General features: G+C 43.7%; 1 protein-coding gene across 1 annotated transcript; it reads left to right on the top strand.

The window, feature by feature from the left end:
* The first annotated feature begins 652 nt into the window (after positions 1 to 652).
* Positions 653 to 18,276, top strand: YJU2B (YJU2 splicing factor homolog B). Its single transcript, XM_089652655.1, has 9 exons — positions 653 to 768; positions 1,057 to 1,110; positions 4,834 to 4,916; positions 6,417 to 6,472; positions 6,556 to 6,616; positions 7,591 to 7,733; positions 7,849 to 8,021; positions 13,784 to 13,922; positions 17,615 to 18,276. The coding sequence occupies exons 1-9, from the start codon at positions 766 to 768 to the stop codon at positions 18,052 to 18,054; spliced, it is 1,152 nt and encodes a 383-aa protein (XP_089508781.1). The 5' UTR covers positions 653 to 765; the 3' UTR covers positions 18,055 to 18,276.
* The last annotated feature ends 2,846 nt before the right edge of the window (positions 18,277 to 21,122 follow it).

Here is a 21,122-nt window from a genome sequence, read left to right as displayed (position 1 = left end):
TATTAATAATTTATTGATATAAAGATATCCCAACCACGGCACCACCTGCCTGGAGTTTGCATGTTCTCCCTGTGCCTGCGTTGGTTTCCTCCGGGTACTCCGGTTTCCTCCCACACTCCAAAGACATGCTGGTAGGTTAATTGGATCCTGTCTAAATTGTCCCTAGTATGTGTATGTATGAATGTGAGTTAGGGATCTTAGATTGTACACCCCTTGAGGGTTAGGGACTGATGTGAATGTACAATATATATGTAAAGCGCTGTGTAAATTGACGGCACTATATAAGTACCTGAAATAAATAAATAATAAATAAGTATGCAGTTATACATGTGACAATATTTTTAATAATTTGGGTGAGATTATTAGCGCAAACCTGTTTTTTCATTTATTTACCCCGTGTGTATGGAGCCAAAATCAAAACACTGAATATCTGCAACTATATTACATAACCTATCTGCATACAAATGATTTTTGTCCCCTGTGAGGCCACCGTTAGTAGGTGACTTCCTAGTAACAGTGTCTCCGGCACCACTACTGGATTCAGGCTTGGCGGCCATGTTTCTGAAGACCAATCTCTATTGACTTATATGGGCAGGCTGCTCTACAGGAGCAGGGACACTGAGCACCCGGAAGTAAACTTGTATATTTCACAGGCTTGGTCGCCTTTATGTGACGTTCAGACAGCAACACTGGTGTGGAGGAGAAGGAGGAGGAGGGAGCTGGGTGAGGAGGCCACAGAGGCAGCTGTAAGAGAAGTGCAGCAGCATGGTGAGTGCATTGACTTCTGTTAGCAGAGACACAGGGTGCTGGGCATAAAGAGAACCTGTCCTGATGGAAGGAAGAAGCCAGCACCATAGTGGAGGGTCTGAGCATTGCAGTATGACCCTGAAGCCAGCACTGTGTTGTGTCCAAATATTATTCATTATAAGAGCCCCTGTCTTACCTGTGACAGTACTCTGGCTGCACATGTCGGCCATAGAGCCTCCGCTGGCTGGGGTCTGTGATGGAGCGGCTGGATGATTGCCGATAATAACTGTTTTTCCTTTCATTCTTTAGGGGGAGAGAAAAGGAACCAACAAGTATTACCCTCCGGATTTTGATCCCGCCAAAGTAAGTGTGACTACAGGAAGTGGGATTTACGTTTGAATTTTGATGTCATGTCTATAAACCTCACAATGGTCTGTTCCTTCACAACATCACTTGTTACCGGACTGGGTTATTATGAACCTATTGGCAGGTTTTGACTCCCCCCCCCCCCCCCCGTTGGTCAGAGTGTGTGTTACCGCTACGTTTATAGCTTCACGCCGGTGCCTCTTTAACCATTTTATAACCGTGCCATAGCCAAATGAGGGCTACAGCGTGGTTGTGCAGTTCTGGGGGGGCGTCATATGATGTCCTCCAAGAACGCGCGCCCCCGGCGCTGTGTTTGATCGCTGTGTCCTTCAGACACAGCTGATCACATGACAAGGTAAAAGACCAATCACAGCGGCCTTTTACCACATGATCAGCTGTGTCCAATGACAAAGTAAGTACAGTTGCCGGTTATCTGCAGCACTTTCCTAGCTCTGTCACAGCATGAGGAAAGTACTGCCGATAACTGGCAAGTGTCACAGAGGACATCTGCACTGATAATCGGGGCACTGATTATCAGTGCAGCCCTAAAAGGGCCCAGCAGTGCGGCCCGTCAGTGCTACCTATCAGTGCCTATAATTTCTACCTATCAGTGCCCATCATTGCTACCTATCAGTGCCCATGAGTGCAGCATCATCAGTGCCTCCTCATCAATTCCCACCAGTGCTGCCTCATCAGTGCTGCCTGTCAGTTCCGCCTCATCAGTGCTGCCTGTCAGTTCCGCCTCATCAGTGCTTCCTGTCAGTGCCGCCTCATCAGGGCTGCCTGTCAGTGCCACCTCATCAGTGCTGCCTGCCAGTGCCCTTGAGTGCAGCATCATCAGTGCCTCATCAATTCCAACCAGTGCCGCCTCATCAGTGCTGCCTGTCAGTGCCCTTCAGTGCACATCAGTGAAGGAGAAAAATTTTATAATGGAAACAAAAAAACTTTTTTTTTTTTTTCAAATGCCTTTTTCTTTTTTTCGTTTATAGTGCAAAATATAAAAAACCCACCAAAATGCCACCAAAAGAAATCTCCATTTGTGTGAAAACAATTATAAAAATGTCATATGGGTACAGTGTTGCATGACCGCGCAATTGTCATTCAAAGTGCGACAGCACTGAAAGCTGAAAATTGGCCTGGACAGAAAGGGGGTAAAAGTACCTGTTAGGCAAGGGGTTAAAATGATTTATAGATACCTATATATGATGTGATTGTGTATAGATCACTCCTCCTGGAAAGTAAAATAAATAAAAGTCATTGGCTTCAAAAACTAGCTGCAGACTTTAAAAAAAAAAACAGACACTCACCTGTCCCTTGATCCAGTGGTGTCCTCACCACGGCTGGTTTCTCACCGGCTGTCTTCTCTCCCCAGCATGGGCATCCTAAGTGTGGGCACACGGCCGTGACCGCTTGAAGCTTCATAGCCGGGTGCACACTGCGCATGCACGAGTAGCGCTGTGCCTCCTGAATGGTCCTGTAGTCCTCTGGGACCTGTCATGTGTCCCAGAAGACTATGGGGAGGGAGGGCAGCTTCCGCCTCTGATTGCCTAGGCGATCGCAGCAGAAATGGGAGCGGGTACTTGGGAAAATCAGGTACCCGCTCCCCAAAGGTGACAATCCTCAATGGGGAGAGGGGGGACAAGGTCTTAAATTGGAACGTTCCGTTTTAAGGAGTTTCTAATGCCAGGAGGCGAGGTGGGGTTAATAATCATGTGGCCACCGTGATAAGCTGTCCCTGATCGTTTGATTTCCATTAGGGGCATTGCTTTGATTGTATTTTGGTGCACATATACAGTGAAGGAAATAAATATCTGATCCCCTGCTGATTTTGAATGTTTGCCCACTCACAAAGAAATGATCGGTCTAAAAATCGAATGTTAGGTGTGTTGTAACACTGAGAGACAGAATAGCAACAAAGAATTCAGCAGAAATGCATGTCTACCAAATGATGACTGATTTGCCTGTTCATGAGGGAAATAAGTATTTGATCCCCTTCTTGGTGTGAAGGGCCACCCGCAGAGAGGCCCCATATATACATACTATCAGCACCAAGGTGTTAAAGTATATCTAAACTCTGTTTTACATTTTTGGATAGAGTGGAGAGGGATTAGAACGCCTGTCGGGTTTTTATGCTCTCTGTACCCCTGTTATGGAGATTCAGCCTCTTTATTTGTCCTGTTCTCTATTATTATACAGGATTTCTATAATGCCAACAGTTTATGCAGTGGTTTTCAAATTGAGGGCAGACAATTACAATACAGTTTAATACAGTGGGAATCGGAGGGCCCTGCTTGTTAGAGCTTACACTCTAATTGGGAAGGTCAAGAGATACAAAAGGAAATTACTGTAGGGGGTGAGCTGATGGAAAAAATAAAAGTACAGCAGTTAAGTGGAAGAGAGAGGTTTTCAGGGATCCTCTAAAAGTGGACAAGGTAGGAGTAGTTAGGAGATAGATTGGAGTAGGGAGTTCCATAAGATGGGAGAGGCTCAGGGAAAGTCCAGGAGGTGACAAGGGAACTAGAGAGCAAGAGGTCTTGGGATGAATGAAGAGAACAATAATGTTGGTATTTTGAGTCAAGGTTAGTTATGTAAGTGGGGGCTGTCATCAAAAAGTGAAACCAAAAATTTTACATTTTGGTTTGTGACCAGAACAGGAATAGAAGGGAAATCTTCCAATGTGGACAACCAGGGATTCCCTCACTTTGGAGAGTTTTTTTTTTTCTTCACACTTCCTGTTTTGTCTATGGGACAGGAAATGAAGGGAAATCCCTGCAATGGGACACAGATGGCAAAAAAAAAATCTGACAGGGGTTATATCCTTCTGTTTTATCCAAAATGAAAAAAAAGGTTAGTTTTACTTTAGGCCGGTCAGTCAAAAATAAAGATAAAAAAGTGTTCAAAAATCAACTCGCCAGCCAACTTGCTAACAACCAAATTAACCTGTCTAAGAGTATGTGTTTAAAAACGGGTTTAGTTAGCATACATTTGCAAATACATACGTAAGCCACAGAGCCACGTCACGGCACATCACGGCACCCTGATATTCTGAGTCCCCATAGTAGAGGCACATGCATTTAATGGATAGACCAAGGGAAGGTGCACATCGGGGAGCCCACCCCTCTTAAAGGCATAGGAGTGCAAAGAACACCCAGCATATATCACAATGGCAGCCAGGGTGCCCAGTGCACACACTGACCTAAAAACTAACAGTAAAGTAAAACATGGCACCTGCCCAGGTCTATAACTGGCTTATGAAGCAAGGACTACGTGAACCGGGCAACGCATGTCAGTAAAAAATAAAAAAGTGTTCAAAAATCAACTCGCCAGCCAGCTTGCCAACAACCAAATTAACCTGTCTAACAGTATGCGTTGTTTTACTTTAGTTTTACTTTAGGCCTCATGCATACTGGATGTTTTTAATGCTGATTTTTTTTTTCTGCCACTAAACACCTCTGCATGTTAGCCTATGTGTCGACGCACACATAGGTGTTTAGAGGCAGCTTAATTGAACAAGCTGAAGTTACAATCTGATTGGATACCATGCACAGCTGCTCCATTTGCTCCAGATTTTGCACCCTCCAGTTTAGTAAATCAACCGCTGTGTGTACACAGTAATGTAGAACACATCTCGGTAGATTAGTCAACTTTTTCTGGTATAACACTGATAAAGTAAACGTTCTTATAAACCGTTTCATCTTTGTCGCTTCCTTTTTCCTTCAGCATGGCTCTCTCAATCGCTATCGGAACAGTCACCCGCTGCGGGAACGGGCCCGGAAGCTGTCCCAGGGCATCCTTATCATCAGGTAACAGGCTGCACAATTTTGTTTTCATTGTTAGAGTTGCATAAAGGATAGGTGCACTTTAAGACAAAATGCGCATATCCTTTTTTTTTTTTTCTTTTGCCCTGACCTGACCCTCCCCCTCAACAGATGCATAGTTACTTAGATCCATTGGCTATGGCCTTTGGTGTTTGTTTACATCCTGACCGCGCCTGCACATTACAGCCCTGTAGACTTCTCTATAGACATGCTCTCTGGGGCTATAATGCATAGGTTCAGCCAGGACAGTGGTACTTGTAATGCTAGATGTTAATATACACAGGAGGTTGCGGCCATCAGATCAAAGCAAAGCAAGCCATAGATGCATCGATTTTTCTTCCTTCCACCAGTAGTGGAAGGAAAGAAAATGGCTCTGTTCCCCCATCAACGCAGTCAGTGTTACTAGATGAATGCCTCCCGTAGTACTATTGTGTTCTGCCAGTGGGGGGCGCAGGGAGCCATTCCCAGCCAGCAGAATATTATTATTATTATTATTATACAGGATTTATATAGCGCCAACAGTTTGCTCAGCGCTTTACAATATAACGGGAGACAATACAGCAACAATACAGTTCAATACAAGAGGGATAGGAGGGCCTGATCCTTGGAGCTTACAATCTAGGAGAATACAGTGATTAACCTCTTGGCGCCAGCCGAACACAAATGTGCGGCCTCCCGGAGTCTGGGCCTAGACGCTGAGCAGCCGCACATTTGTGTTCTATTTTTAAAAAAATGGGCTCCCAGAACGCACGTTCTGTACTCACGGAAAGGTCCCAATCTCCTCTTTCGATCGGGACCTTTCCCGATCATGTGACTGCTGTGACAGCGAATCATGGCGGTCACATGACCCTAAAACCCCGCTCTGCCTCCCGGCTTCTGGAACCCTTAAAGGGCCGGGAGGCGCCGGCGCCAAAGGGTTAATGCTAGCGGCTATGGCCACTGGCAGTAATCGCATGCAGAAAAATCTAACAGACTGGTTTGACTTCAGTACAACCAGCCTTGCCCATACATGGATCAAAATTCGACCAGTCCCTGCTGAACCAGCCAAATTTCGATCCATGTATGGCCGGCTTAAGTATCTGACGGCTGCAACCTTCACTCCTCTACAAGGCTGTGCTATGTGTTACTGCCAAGCTGGCCATAGAAGTTGTAATCTGATGGTACAATCTCCACTAAAGTTACCAAAACAAAGTAATGTGAGGGCCCAAGCCTACACAATAGGGCCCCAACCTACACAATACAGTTTGTATCAAATCAGGCAGGCCTTGCACTACAGAGTTGTTGGTCAATGGAAGGAACATTACACAATCAGATTTTGATATGTTTGGTCAACACTCGTCACACTCAGGTGACATCGGATATTGTCAGCATGAGACCAGGCAGTTGTCAGAGCAGCAAATGTCAGACTTCAGGGGGGCCCTCACTCCTAACTGAGGGCCCAGGTAAAGTGTTTGTCTGACCCTTGTTTACCTCTCATCTTGACAGGTTTGAAATGCCTTATAACATATGGTGTGATGGCTGCAAGAATCACATTGGAATGGGTACGCGCTCATGTGTTCACCTCCTGTCCTATGGCTCTGTCATTACTTCTTACTGACTAATCTGTATTCTGCGTGTCCCTCAGGTGTGCGATATAATGCAGAGAAGAAGAAAGTGGGCAATTACTACACAACTCCTATATACAGGTATTGGCGTACATTTATTCTGAATATTTAATCTAGAAACGAACTAAAACAAAGTAAAGAACTCTCCCACCTGCAGGTGAAATTTCACAATATTTCAGCAGCATGCAGACTCCCCCCCCCCCCCCCCCCCCCCCGTGCCTGAGTCCTTTCCTCCATTAGTTACTGCCATGTATTTGCTCCTGATTAGTGATGAGCTCAGGCGTGTGTGGATCCTAGTCTGAATTCACCTAAGAAAGCCTACCAGGTAGCTGTTTCCTGTACTGGACAAATCATCTGCAGCCGGGCATTCCTTGCAGCCACACCTACATTTATTTTATTTTATTTCAGGTACTTGTATATCGCCGTCAATTTACACAGCACTTTACATATATATTGTACATTCACATCAGTCCCTAACCCCCAAGGGGTGTACAATCTAAGGTCCCTAACTCACATTCATACATACACATACTAGGGACAATTTAGACAGGAGCCAATTCACCTACCAGCATATCTTTGGCGTGTGGGACGAAACCGGAGTACCCGGAGGAAACCCACGCAGGCACAGGGAGAACATGCAAACTCCAGACAGGTGGTGCCGTGGTTGGGATTCGAACCGACGACCCTAGTACTGCCAGGCGGAAGTGCTAACCATTTAGCAACTGTGCTGCCCTATACCTATACAGTGGGCATGTGCAGATGTGGGGGGGGGGCAGGCCTTGGCCGCTTATGATTGGCCCGGTACAGTGACAACTTCCTAGCGGGCTTGCTCAGGTGGGTTTGGACTAGAATCCGAACACTCTAAGCTCATCCCTACTCCTGATTAGTACCCGTGTGACATTCTCAGTCTTTACATTGCTTTCATGGTGTAGTATTTATGCTGTGCTAGAAAAATGATGTCTGGAATTTGGTTGATATGGGCCAAAGATTTTTTGTTGTTATTACAGTCTCTCAGGTGGATTAATGGTGGCGTATCTCCTGTATTTATGCATTAGGTTTAGGATGAAGTGTCACTTGTGTGTGAATTACATCGAGATGCAGACTGATCCAGCTTCTTGTGATTATGTCATTGTGAGCGGAGCGCAAAGGAAGGAGGAGCGATGGGACATGAGTGAGAACGAGCAAATCCTAACAACAGGTCAGTGTGATGGACAGAACTGAGGAGCAGGAGTGCTGCGCCCCTGAAGGCTGACAATGCTTAGGGCTCAGCTGGCTTTGTATTGCACTCCATATTCTTTCCTTGTCCTTTACAGAACATGACCAGAAGCAGAAACTGGAGACGGATTCTATGTACCGGCTGGAGCACGGTGCGGCAGATAAAGAGAAGCTGCAGAAGGCCATACCCACCCTGTCTGAACTGCAGGAAGCACAGGGTGCCTGGAAGGACGACTTTGCTCTCAACAGTCTTCTGCGCAACAAGTTTAGAGTGAGCTGATTTGCGTATTGTTGTTTGCCATTTCCCACGTTGTTTTGTTTCTTTCTAAGGGGAATTTTCAGTTAACAAAGTAACACAGAGGGATTTCTTTTCTGGCTTTTGTGGGTAAAAAAATTTAATTCAAATGTTTGTTTTATGCCCTTAATAGCGAGTTATATTTTGTGCATTTTGCACATGCAGCTTAAAAAAAAAAGTAACAAAAACACGTTTTCACAGCTATTGCTGCCTATACAGGGAGATTATTGTTATTATTATTATACAGTATTTATAAAGCGCCAATAGTTCGCTCAGCGCTGTACATTACAAAGGGGGACAGAACATGTGACAGAACAATACCAATACAATGCGATACACGAGGGGATCGAGGGCCCTGCTCCTTGGAGCTTACAATCTAGGAGATTAAACGTTCTTTACTCTAGATCTGGGGTAGGCAACCTGCGGCTCTCTAGCTTTTGTGGGACTACATTTCCCATGAGGCATTGCAACATTACAAAACTGACAGTTACAGCTATGACTTGCAGAGGCATGATGGAACTTGTAGTCCTGCAACAGCTGGAGAGCCGCAGGTTGCCTACCCCTGCTCTATATGCAAGGAGTGCCCCTACGTCCTTGGTAATGGTGAGATTAAAGTGAATGACACATTCACAATGTGGACCATTTATGTATTTATTCAGGGTGACTATGTCCGCCTTAACATTTAAAGGTCAAAACAAAATTGGACCATGCTTTAGGAGTTTTTGGCTTCTTCTGGATCAACTGTAGGTATAGGGTTCTGTTAATGGAGGTTTTCTATTTAATTATCCCTTCTTTTTTTTTTTTTTTTTTTTTCAACCTAACTCTGGAGCTATGTTAAGCCTCATATCTTGTTCGAAGTACAAATGGGGTACTTTGGGGCACTGCTCCTTGTTTGTCGAGTAAATAAGCCTCTTTGATAGAGGAAAGGACCTCTGAGTAATACAAATGGCATTATCTGATGGTCCTTTCTTCTTTTTACAGACACTTATAGGCCTGCCATATATATTATTATTATTATACAGTATTTATAAAGCGCCAATAGTTCGCTCAGCGCTGTACATTACAGAGGGGGACAGAACATGTGACAGAACAATACCAATACAATGCAAAACATGAGGGGATTGAGGGCCCTGCTCTTTCGAGCTTACAATCTAGGAGATATGAAAATTAATTGAAAGACCCAAACATCATAAAAAGAACAAAAAAACCCAAATTTTAGAGACCGATTATTTTAACCACAATCGTCTTATAAAATTATATATTCATTTAACATGTTTTAGGTATGTGAAGACATCCAAAAGCTTGGAGTCTGTTGCTGGGTGCCACCATCTTGGATGTGATGTCAGCAGAACCAGCAGACCCAGAGCTGTCACTCAAGAAACTCTATAGTAATCCCTTTTACTCCCCTAGCAGCTACATAAAGGCTTTTGAGGTGTGGAGGAGCTGGGACAGCACAGACAATAATTAGACACTATAAATAAACAGTAAAAGTGAGCGCTAGAATGAGCCGATGTACACCGAACAGCACCAATAACCTCTTTAAACCAAAACTGACAACACAGTTCCTTGCGAATGATTGTTTTAAGTGATTTTTTGTAAGAACCCATAGGGTTCTTATTTAATGGGAGGTAGGTGTCTATGTCACTGAGAATATTATTTACTTCTTTAATATAATCTGTTTTGGATAAAACCACCCCCCCTCCTCCTTTATCCACTGGTCAGACTACAAGGTCTTTTTTCTCTAAAAGAGAGTTCATAGCTTTTTTACAAGCCATTTGTTCCCTCACCTTCTTTATTTCTAAATTTTTGTGGTCTTTGAAGGCTGTATCCCGAAAAGCGTTAATATAGGTGAGTGACTGTGCTGGAGGGTTAAAGAGCGATGCATTTCTCAAATTAGAATTGATGATACCTCCTTGAGGGGTGTTGCGTGTAATAGGGTTTGTTAACCTCCTCGGCGGTCTGATTCTTTCCGATTTTTTTTGTGCTGAAAGCGGTACCATTTTTTTGCATGGAAATATGTAGTTTTTTATTGTAGGCTGTAATATTTAGGAATAACTCACTGAAATCTGTCCGAACAAGAGTCTAGTAAACATCCCGGGTATGATAAAACTTGAAACACGAAATCATAAATTATAATTTAATAAATAATCATAAAAAATAATAATAAATTTAATTCAATAATATAATCAAACCGAAAACTTTGAAATACAGAGGCAAATTAGCACATCGCTGAGCAAAGTCACAAAATCGTTTTCAGTGTCTGATGACGAATTTCCCCCACGAATCATTATCACTCAATTCTGCAAGTGGTTCTGATTTACTATCGCTGTTCTCTAGCCGGTCTAAAACCGCTTTTGACGTAAAGGGACACTTTTTGGACGCCATGGACATTTCTCAGTTTCCAGGCAGAAAGAAGAGTAAAAATGCAGGCAGGGCGCCGGACAAAGCACTCGGGACAAAATGTATGTGAAATGCATTGAAACAGCAATGACAGCAAAAATGAAATTTTTTAAAAATTTCAAATTTGCCGCCGGTTCCGGCGCCCGTACGTCCCGACGTCACAGGGACCGGAACACGGAAGCCGGAGGAGATGGCCGGGGACGCTGCAGGGGACACATCGCGGGAGCGAAGGACAAGGTAAGTGCTGCAGGGACTACCTGAGCAACACTGCATGGTAAGCCCGAGTGTAGCTCGGGGTTACCGCTTTTGGTACTCAAATTTTACCCCGAGCTACACTCGGGAATACCGCTAAGGAGGTTAAGAAATATTTTTTGAGAGATAATTGCCTGACAATATAGGTTTGAAATTTGTTGAGGGTCACTAGGCGCAAATTTGAGCCCTTTGTTTAGTAGGTCTAGCTCCTCAGCTGATAATTCTACTTTACTAAGATTAAAAATACCCGCTTCGTTTACATCTTTCTTTTTTTCGGGTTTGTTGACCCTCTTGCCTCCTCTTTCCTTTGCAGAAGCGCTCCTTTTTCGTGCCCGACCTGGGCCAAAAAAGGTGTCGGTGTGTAATCTTTCTTTCTATTGTCATTCTCGTAGTAATCTGAATTATAGACTGGAGGGCCATTATGGTTGGTTCTAAATTGTTGAGATTGAGGTCTGGGGGCAGGGTGTCTCCTATATTGATTATGCTGGGTGTCTCCCTTATTCCTTTGGGGTGTGTAAGGTCTGTAATTAAATTGGTGATAATTGGCAGGTCTTGGACTAGACTGATTATATTTATTTATCTCTCCACTCTAAGTGGGAACATATGCCTATTAAGACTTTTTAGTATGGTCATACATTAGTAGACCATTTTTCTCAGCATATCAGTATTTGCATTTATAACTAGTTCATCATTGGAATTGTAGCGCTACGCCTCATGTTGTCAATAATTAGACACTCCCAAAAGAGGAGAGGGCTATGACATGACCAGGGGCAGACTGACCATTTGGAAACTCGGGCACTGCCCAAGGGCCCGGGGTCAGTAGGGGGCCCCATGAGTTGTCAGTCCACCCCTGGACATGACATATCAGAAGGGGAACTGTGGCTGTGCTGGGGAATTGACCGCTGGAGTGATCAAATTCCCTATCAAGTTATAAGCACATTGCAGCTGATTAAAATCATTTATGAAGAGGAAAAAATGCAGCAAGTAAGCATTTTATTATTTATTTATTTTTTTACCTGCATTTTTTCAATGGCGACAGAGTCTGTGTGAAGCACAACAGTATAACTTACAAATGTACAATGTGCTCTGCTTGTTTTGGGACTCCAAAGCAATTGGAACACAATAAAAATCAATGAAGAAACAAAATTCTCAGAGGAGGAGGAGGGCCTGGTCAAAGTCATGTGACCAGCCTTTCTTCCAGTCACAGAGTTCCCTCTGCAGGGATACCACAGGCTGCATACTGTGACCTGCATTCTATGAATAGGGTGAAAAAATGCAGGCCAGAGTGGAATAATAGTGTTCAGTGGATGGCAAAATCCACTCTCTGTTTAACCACTTGCCCTCCAGAGGATTTACCCCCCTTAATGACCAGGCCTCTTTTTGCTACTCGGCGCTGCACTAATTCAACTGATAATTGCGCGGTCATGCAATGCTGCACCCAAACGAAATTTACGTCCTTTTTTTCACACAAATGGAGCTTTCTTTCGGTGGTATTTGATCACCTGTGTGCTTTTTATTTTTTATGCTATAAACAAAAAAATGCCAAACTTTGAAGAAAAACGATATTTTTTACTTTCAGCTATAACAAATATATAGTAAACTCAAAGTTGGTTATAAATTTAGGCCAAAATGTATTCTGCTCCATGTTTTTGGTAAAAAAAATGCCAATGACTGTATATTGATTGCTTTATGTGGAAGTTATAGCGTCTACAAACTATGGTATAGATACTGCAATTTACGCCATTTTTTTGCTATACAGCGCTGCGCTAGTTTAACGGACAATTGCGCAGTCATGCAATACGGTACATAAATGAAATATACATCCTTTTTTTCCCACAAATTGAGCTTTCTTTCGGTGGTATTTGATCGCCTGTGCGGTTTTTATTTTTTGCGCTATAAAAAAAAAGGCTGACAATTTTGAGGGAAAAAAACAATATTTTGGACTTTTTGCTATAAAACATGTCCAGTAAAAAAAAAAATTAAAAATCAAATTTAGTCATAAATTTCTGCCAAAATGCATTCTGCGACATGTCCTTACTGAAAAAAACCCCAATACGTGTAAATTAATTGGTTTACGTGAAAGTTATAGCGTTTACAAATGGCGGGAAAGATACTGGGATTTTTAGTTTTTTTTTTTTTATACTAATAATGGCGGCGATCAGTGACTTATGGCGGCGATCAGTGACTTATGGCGGCGATCAGCGACTTATGGCGGGACTGCGGCGGACATTCTGACACTGGGGGGGTACTGACTTGGGGTCACTGACATCCCCAGTGACACCAATACAGTGATCAGTGCAAAAAAAAAACCCACTGACACTGTACTAATGGCACTGGGGAGGAAGGGGTTAATTTTATTTTGCAGGGAAGGGTTATCTGTGTGAGGGGAGTGTTTTACTAGGGGGTGGGGTGTGCACTGCAGGGAACATGGCTGATCGGAAGAGTGAAACTCTTCTGTCCCGATCAGCTTGTCCTCGAGCTGTCAGGGAAGTGACAGAAAGCACAGCTACTGCAGCTGTGCTCTCTGTCACTGATTTCCGCCGATCGCCAGGAGATAGCCGGTAAGGACCGGCTGTGACCCGGCGACTGACATCCGCGTCTGTGATCGGCGGGACAGGTAGGGCGGTGGCACACCTCACGCGCACCCCCTACCTTTTTACAAAACACGTTTTAAAACGTGGTTTTGCCTGCCCGTACCGCCCTGCTGCCGTATTTCTACAGTGGCAGGGCGGCAAGTGGTTAAATGGGGTCCTGTTTAAAGAAGAACTCTGGAAAACATCGTCACGGAGCAGATGTTTGTGAGATAGGTGTATGTTTGTAACACTCACCCCCTGGTGTCTTTCACTAGTAATGCTGGCGGTTCCCTTCTTTCTGCTGCTCTGGTCCTTGCACTTTGCTTTTGGTACTCAGGAAGTCCCATAGGATTCCAGGGAGCTGGCTGCAGGGACCAGGGGTGGTAGCGGTGTGGGGGGTGGTAAATCATTAAGATTTTACAAAAATTTTGTGAAATTGAACCCAGTTCCCATCTTGGTATTTTAGTCACACTCCCTTCTTTCCTTTGAATTTATTCTGTTTTCCCTACATAGGAAGAGAAAAAACAGATTCGAGAGGAGGAACAGAAGGACCAGGCTTTCCTGAAGAAGGCCTCCTTAGATCTGAAGCTGCTTCCGGAGACAGAAGAGGATAAGAGGATGGCGTCACTACTAAAGTACCGCAGCCTGGAGTGTAAGCATTGGAAGACGCCCAGATACCACCAGATTGTTCATTGGGAGTGTTGATAAACCTATTGTTTGTAAGATTTAGTCAAGGCAGAAAAGACCTGGATGCAATAACTGGGCATTCCAATATAGGGGCCAGAACCTGTGTTTCCACTGAAAGCACTGTTATTGCTGAATAAGAATAACCCTTTCATATTGATAGTATTAGTACCACAGACAGATTCATCCAATTCAAATTCATACATCACCTATATTACACTAGTTCCTTTAAAGTGGTTGTAAACCCTCCCATATACCCAGCGAAGTGACTGGCATCAGGTGATGCAACAAATCCTCCTACATACAGTAAATTATACCTGTTTATCTGTAGTCTTCTCTTCTCTACATCTGTTCAAAGTGCTGAATTTATACAGCTTATCTGGGAATTCAGAAAAAGGGGGTGGAGAACTGAAATTACACTCTGAAGAGCACAGTGAGGAGAGTTCTGAGAGCTGATTGGAGGGAACAGACACGTCCCCCTCCACACAGCACACAGGAATGGAGTTGAAGCTGTCAATCTGCTAGAGGTCCCTCCCCTGTCACCATTTTTCTCTTGGTGTCAGGAAAACATGTCAGAAGTCATTCCTGCTGATAGCAGAGGAATGAGGCAGCGGACAGAAATGGCAATTCGTGTTCTGGATTGAGACAAGCACACACTGTAGATGGATAGGTTTTGTTCATATTTCATGTCTGAGGTTTACAACCACTTTTAACTCAAGCAAATTAGATTGTTTAACTACGGACACAGCTGATCATGTGATGTGGTAAAAGGCCAATCACAGCACTCTTTTACCACGTGATCAGCTGAATCCAATGACACAGCAGATCACCTATAAATGCAGTTGCCGGTTATCGGCTGCACTTTCCTCATGCTGTGACAGTGTGAGGAAAGTACTGTTGATAACCGGCAATTGTCAGAGGACAGATTGGCACCGATCATCAGTGCCCAGCAGTGTCACCCACCAATGCTGCCCACCTGTGCCCAGCAGTGCCACCAGTCAGTGCCCAGCAGTGCCGCCTATCAGTGTCCATCTTTGTTTCATATTAGTTTAGCATCATCAGTGCACAGCAGTGCCACCCACCTGTGCCCAGCAGGGCCGCCTATCAGTGCCCATCATTGTTGCATATTCGTGCAGCATCATCAGTGCCGCCTCATCAATGCTGCCTATCTGTGCCACCTATCAGTGCCTATCAGTGCAGCCTCATCAGTGAAGGAGCAAACACAATTACCTGCATGCAAAATTTTATCATAGAAACAAAGAAAAACATTTTTTTTTTCAAATTTTTTTGCTCTTTTTTTGTTTATAGTGCAAAAAATAAGCGGCCAAAAGAAAGCTCTATTTGTGTGAAAAAAAAAATTATAAAAATTTCATGTGGGTACAATGTTGCATGACCGCACAATTGTCATTCAAAGTGTGGCAGCGCTGAAAGATGAAAATTGGCCTGCATGGGGGGGGGGGGTAAATGTGCCTGGTAGGCAAGTGGTTAGTTTTGAAAAATGAAAAGGAAACCTACCTCCAAATATCCTGGCCACCGCTTTGGGTTCTGCTGCATATTAGTTGTGATGCCCCATGCTGCATGCATAAGGGTCTGTACACCGCAGTATCCATTATAGTGCTTGAAATGGCAGTCACTGATTTGTCAGCCCAGCCACATGACCATGCTGCATTATGATGAATACTCAGTGCGGGGCTGTGTTTCGCTGTGCATGGTGTACAGCAGTGAGGTCCCAGGGCGTGGCCAGGATATTCAGCGTCAGTTCATCCTTTTCATTTTTTGTGAAAAGGTAAACTTCCTCCTTAAAGTGGTGGTAGACTTGACTTAAAAATCATCGTCCTAGTTTTCCCCCCAGCCTGCGCCCCCCGACTTCTCCATCAAGACCAACAACACTATCATCAGTCCCTCCCATCAAGCCAGGGTACTAGGTGTCATCCTAGACTCCAATCTGTCCTTCCAGCCCCAGGTCCAATCACTGACAAACTCATGTAGACTTCACCTCCACAACATCTCCAAGATACGCCCGTTCCTAACCTCAGAAACCACTAAGCAACTTATTCCCTCCCTTATTATATCACGACTTGACTATTGTAACTCCCTCCTCACTGGCCTACCTCATCGCAGGCTATCCCCTCTTCAGACTATCTTGAATGCTGCAGCCAGACTCATCCACCTTACTAACCTCTCCGTATCCGCCACCCCTCTCTGCCAATCCCTCCACTGGCTTCCGATTGCCCAATGGATAAAATTCAAAATACTAACATTGACATATAAAGCTGTTCATAACACCCCCAAACTACATCACCAATCTGGTATCCAAATACCACCCAAAACGCACTCTCTGCTCCTCACAAGACCTCCTACTCTCTAGTTCCCTGGTCTCCTCCTCCCATGCCCATCTCCAGGGCTTCCCCCATCCTCTGGAACTCCCTACCCCAATCCATCAGACTATCACCTACTCTCCTCACCTTTAGGCGCACTCTGAAAACCCATCTCTTCAGGGAAGCCTACCCCGCCCTCAGCTAATTACTGAACTCCTCCACTCTTCCTACCACTCCATCCCCCACAGCTATTTCCTCCCGTACCACTATCCCCTCCCTCCTAGATTGTAAGCTCCAAGGAGCAGTGTATTGAATCGTATTGTTACTGTACTGTCTCGTGTACTGTCTCCCATTGTAATGTACAGCACTGAGCAAACTGTTGGCGCTATATAAATACTGTATAATAATAATCTTTTCCTGCAAGGTAACGTCATACGTACTAGTATGCATGCAGTGCACGTATAGGAGATATTCCTTGTACCTACAGGTGCCCCCCTTCCTCCCCAGAAAAAAACTGGGAGAGGAAGAGAACCTGCTGGACTTCTCTACATAAATTCTGCATTAACAATCTGAAAGCAAAAAAAAAAAAAAACCTATCTTTAAAAAAAAAAAAAAATTTGTAAAAATAATCCTGTCAAGTCTAGGGTAATCAAAACCTTCATGACCGGACCCAATGGTGAAGCTTTGGTATGCTTTGGTTTATTCAACACTATCTTTTTATCCGCTTTATATACCAAAATGATTTTCACATGGCTTCTTCTTGGCAAAATTGCAATCATAACTGTGATTACACATTACCTCACTAAAAAAGGTGTGTGTCTGTCTGTCTGTCTGTCTCGGACTGAGTGAACTAGGTGAAGGCACAATGACCTCCTAAGCCCGGGTTCACACTTGTGTGGTGTGGCATTTCGCATAGGCACCGCATTCCTGTGCAAATCACATGCGAATTCTGTGCAGTGCGATTTGAGCCGTACATTTTGTATGGCTCAAATCGCACCGCATCCGCGCCAAAAAAGTGCGGAACCCTTTTTTTGGTCCGCACTAGAATCGGATCTCATGAGTGTTCACACCCATGCGATCCGATTCTGCACATCACACTGCGCTTTCTGGACCGATTTCAGGGTGTTTGTAACTTAACATACACACCCGCAACGGTTCGCATGAACGGGGTGCGATTGTGATGGGGTGTGGAATTCGCACAGAAAACGCTGCAAATTCCTTACCGCATCAGTGTGAACCCGGGCTGTCTAAACTGTCCTACTGTGCTGTAAGTGGGTTGTGTGGACAGCTATGGGGTGGAGATGATTAGTTACTGAGGTTCTAATATTCCTTCACCTTCCAGCATATGACAAAAGGCAGCAGAAGAAACGATCGGAGATTTCCAGCCGCCCTTGGTTTTCTCGGGGAAGTGACGTGAAGATCCAGACAACAAACAACTCTTTAAAGAATCTCAAGATCCGACCTAAACCTGTATCCAGCCCCGTAACATCTGCTTTATCACTGGGAGTGGTAAGGAGGGAGTCAAAGGAGGGGAATGATAAGGAAAAGACTGTTTGCCTGGCTGAATGTGGACAAGAAACATCAGAGGAGACCAATGGGAAACATTGGGAGAACAGCGAATTTATACAGCCAGCGAATGAGAGCACTGCTCTACAGACTGTCAGTAACACAGATACTTCTCCGCCTGAGACCCCGCCCAAGGACACACCCCCCAAAGAGCCAGCTGCTTCCTCCTGCCTTGTACCAGACTACTCCGATTCCAGCTCTGAGTCTGAGTCGTAAGCTGCATGAAAACCTGCGCTACACCCAACAAAAGGTGAAAAGTGTACAAATGTGAACAAATGCGATGAATAAAGTGACATGCCGCTACTCTCTTCCTGAAGACCAGAACAAACGAAAATAAATGAGTGCGCTGTACACTAATGAAACCTGACACAACGACTAAACATAATAGACCAAAAATAAACCGCAAATAAACATATAAATGTGCAAAAAATACATCTGAAGTGCAACAAGTCTATGTGCATGTTATAAGTGATCAATAAGTCCCAAATCCAATGTGAAAGTGCTACGTGCTGAATGTAATCTCCAACAATGAGTTGTGGTGTTCACAAGTGCTCGCCACACCAAACAAATCAGCCTCTTACTGAACCAATTTGATCCCCAATCAAGAGATCAAACGAGCAGATGGTGTCCAGATTCCACACGGACACCCGTGCTAACAATATCGAAGGAGATAGATGGACAGCTGTGGGCTCACCCAGACGAATTCCTCACATCGATCCGCTCTCCTTACAGAGTAGAGAAGGAATAAAACAGAAGAGACTTCATAGTGCAACCCGATAAAACTCAAAAATGTATTCACTAGAACATTGCAGTTACATAGATAAGGTGCATAAAGGCAGTGTACAAATTCAAATCTACCGTGGTGTCATTCCACCAGCCGGAATCTCCAATCCCAGAGGACGCCAGTTTTGGAGAAACGCGTCAGCTGGAGTCTTCTAGGAAGGAAAAAATGTCACCAGCACACCGAGGATCACCAATATGGGTCCAAAGGTTTTAATAAACCATCACATAGTTACAGCAAGGCAACGTTTCAGAGTCTCGCAGGACCCCTTCATCAGGCATGTGACGTGGAGTCTTCTGTGACGTCACCACGTTCCGGCTGGTGGAATGACACCGCGGTAGATTTGAATTTGTACACTGCCTTTATGCACCTTATCTATGTAACTGCAATGTTTTATTGAATACATTTTTGAGTTTTATCGGGTTGCACTATGAAGTCTCTTCTGTTTTAATCCTTCTCTACACTGAAAGGAGAGCGGATCGAAGTGAGGAATTTGGGTGAGCCCGCAGCTGTCCATCCATCTCCTTCGATATTGCTAGCATGGGTGTCAGTGTGGAATCTGAACACCATCTGCTCGTTTGATCTCTTGATTGGGGATCAAATTGGTTCGGTAAGAGGCTGATTTGTTCGGTGTGGCGAGCACTTGTGGACACCACAACACTTTGTTGGACATTACATCCAGAAAGTTTCACGTTGGATTTGGGACTTGTTGATCACTTATACCATGCACATGGATTTATAGCACTTCCAATGTATTTTTGCATTTTTATATATGTTTATTTGCGTCTCATGTTTTGGCTATTATGTTTAGTCGTTGTGTCAGGTTTAATTAGTGTACAGCGCACTCATTTATTTATTTATTTTTTTATATATGCTGCGCTTTACAATACATACATCCTGCTTTATTGGATTGTATTTCCTAGCTGGGGGACATCCAGTATTGTCTAGCCCTTCCCTCCTGTGCCTGAATGTCCCCAGCCCACTCCTTTCATTCATTGGATTTCAGTTCTTTCAATCATGGAGGCTCAGCATCACATGTGGGCATTACCACATCTGTTTTCAGGAAGCTATGTACGGCACCCTGCTTGTTCCTCTCGCCAGCAAAGATCTGCCTGTATTGCATATAAAAGCATAGAAACCCAGTAATGATGTCACTGGTTCTAAAATAAAGTGTATCATGAAAACAATTTCACTAGCATGTTGATGAAGGGGGGTGGGGAGAAAAGCAGGGGAAGGCAAAATATAAACAGATTAAACTTCATTTTTAAAGGTATGTATTGAACGTCTGTCATTTTCTTTGCTCTCGAAGTTGAGGATTACAATAAGGAGATATATCTGTGTTGGTTCCCATTGATCCAGGTTGTGGTATTGCTAGTAATAGTTCATCATATTCCACTTGACTTGTTCTCTAACCACTTGCCCTCCTGAGGATTTACCCCCCTTAATGACCAGGCCTCTTTTTGCTACTCGGCGCTGCACTAATTCAACTGATAATTGCGCGGTCATGCAATGCTGCACCCAAACGAAATTTACGTCCTTTTTTTCACACAAATAGAGCTTTCTTTCGGTGGTATTTGATCACCTGTGCTCTTTTTTTATTTTTCACGCTATAAACAAAAAAAGGCCAAAAATGTTGAAGAAAAACAATATTTTTTACTTTCAGCTATAAAAAATATATAGTAAACTCAAAGTTGTTTATAAATTTAGGACAAAATGTATTCTGCTCCATGTTTTTGGTAAAAAAAATCCCAATAAGTGTATATTGATTGCTTTGTGTGGAAGTTATAGCGTCTACAAACTATGGTATAGATACTGCAATTTACGCCATTTTTCTGCTATACAGCACTGCGCTAGTTTATTGGACAATTGCGCGGTCATGCAATACGGTACATAAATGAAATTTACATCCTATTTTCCCCACAAATTGAGCTTTCTTTGGTGGTATTTGATCGCCTATGCGGTTTTTATTTTTTGCGCTATAAAAAAAAAGGCTGACAATTTTGAGGAAAAAAAAACAATATTTTGTACTTTTTGCTATAAAACATGTCCAGTAAAAAAAAAATGCAAAAATCAAATTTAGTCATAAATTTCTGCCAAAATGCATTCTGCGACATGTCTTTTCTAAAAAAAAAACCCAATACGTGTAAATTAATTGGTTTACGTGAAAGTTATAGCGTTTACAAATGGCGAGAAAGATACTGGGAGTTTTAGGTTTTTTTTTTATACTAATAATGGCGGTGATCAGCAAATTATGGCGGCGATCAGTGACTTATGGCAGCGACCAGCGACTTATGGCGGGACTGCGGCGGACATTCTGACATTGGGGGGTACTGACTTGGGGTCACTGACATCCCCAAAAACACTAATACAGTGATCAGGGCAAAAAAAAAAAAAACACTGACACTGTACTAATGGCAATGGGGAGGAAGGGGTTAACTTTATTTTTCAGGGAAGGGTTATAGGAGTGAGGGGAGTGTTTTACTAGGGGGCGGGGGTGTGTACT

This window comes from Staurois parvus, unplaced genomic scaffold, assembly GCF_062004578.1.
Source record: "Staurois parvus isolate SC_StPar_1 unplaced genomic scaffold, SC_StPar_1.0 ptg000689l, whole genome shotgun sequence".
In the NCBI taxonomy this organism is placed as follows: Eukaryota; Metazoa; Chordata; class Amphibia; order Anura; family Ranidae; genus Staurois; species Staurois parvus.
The sequence above is the reverse complement of the archived record's forward strand: the minus strand, read 5'-3'. Positions and strand labels throughout refer to the sequence as shown.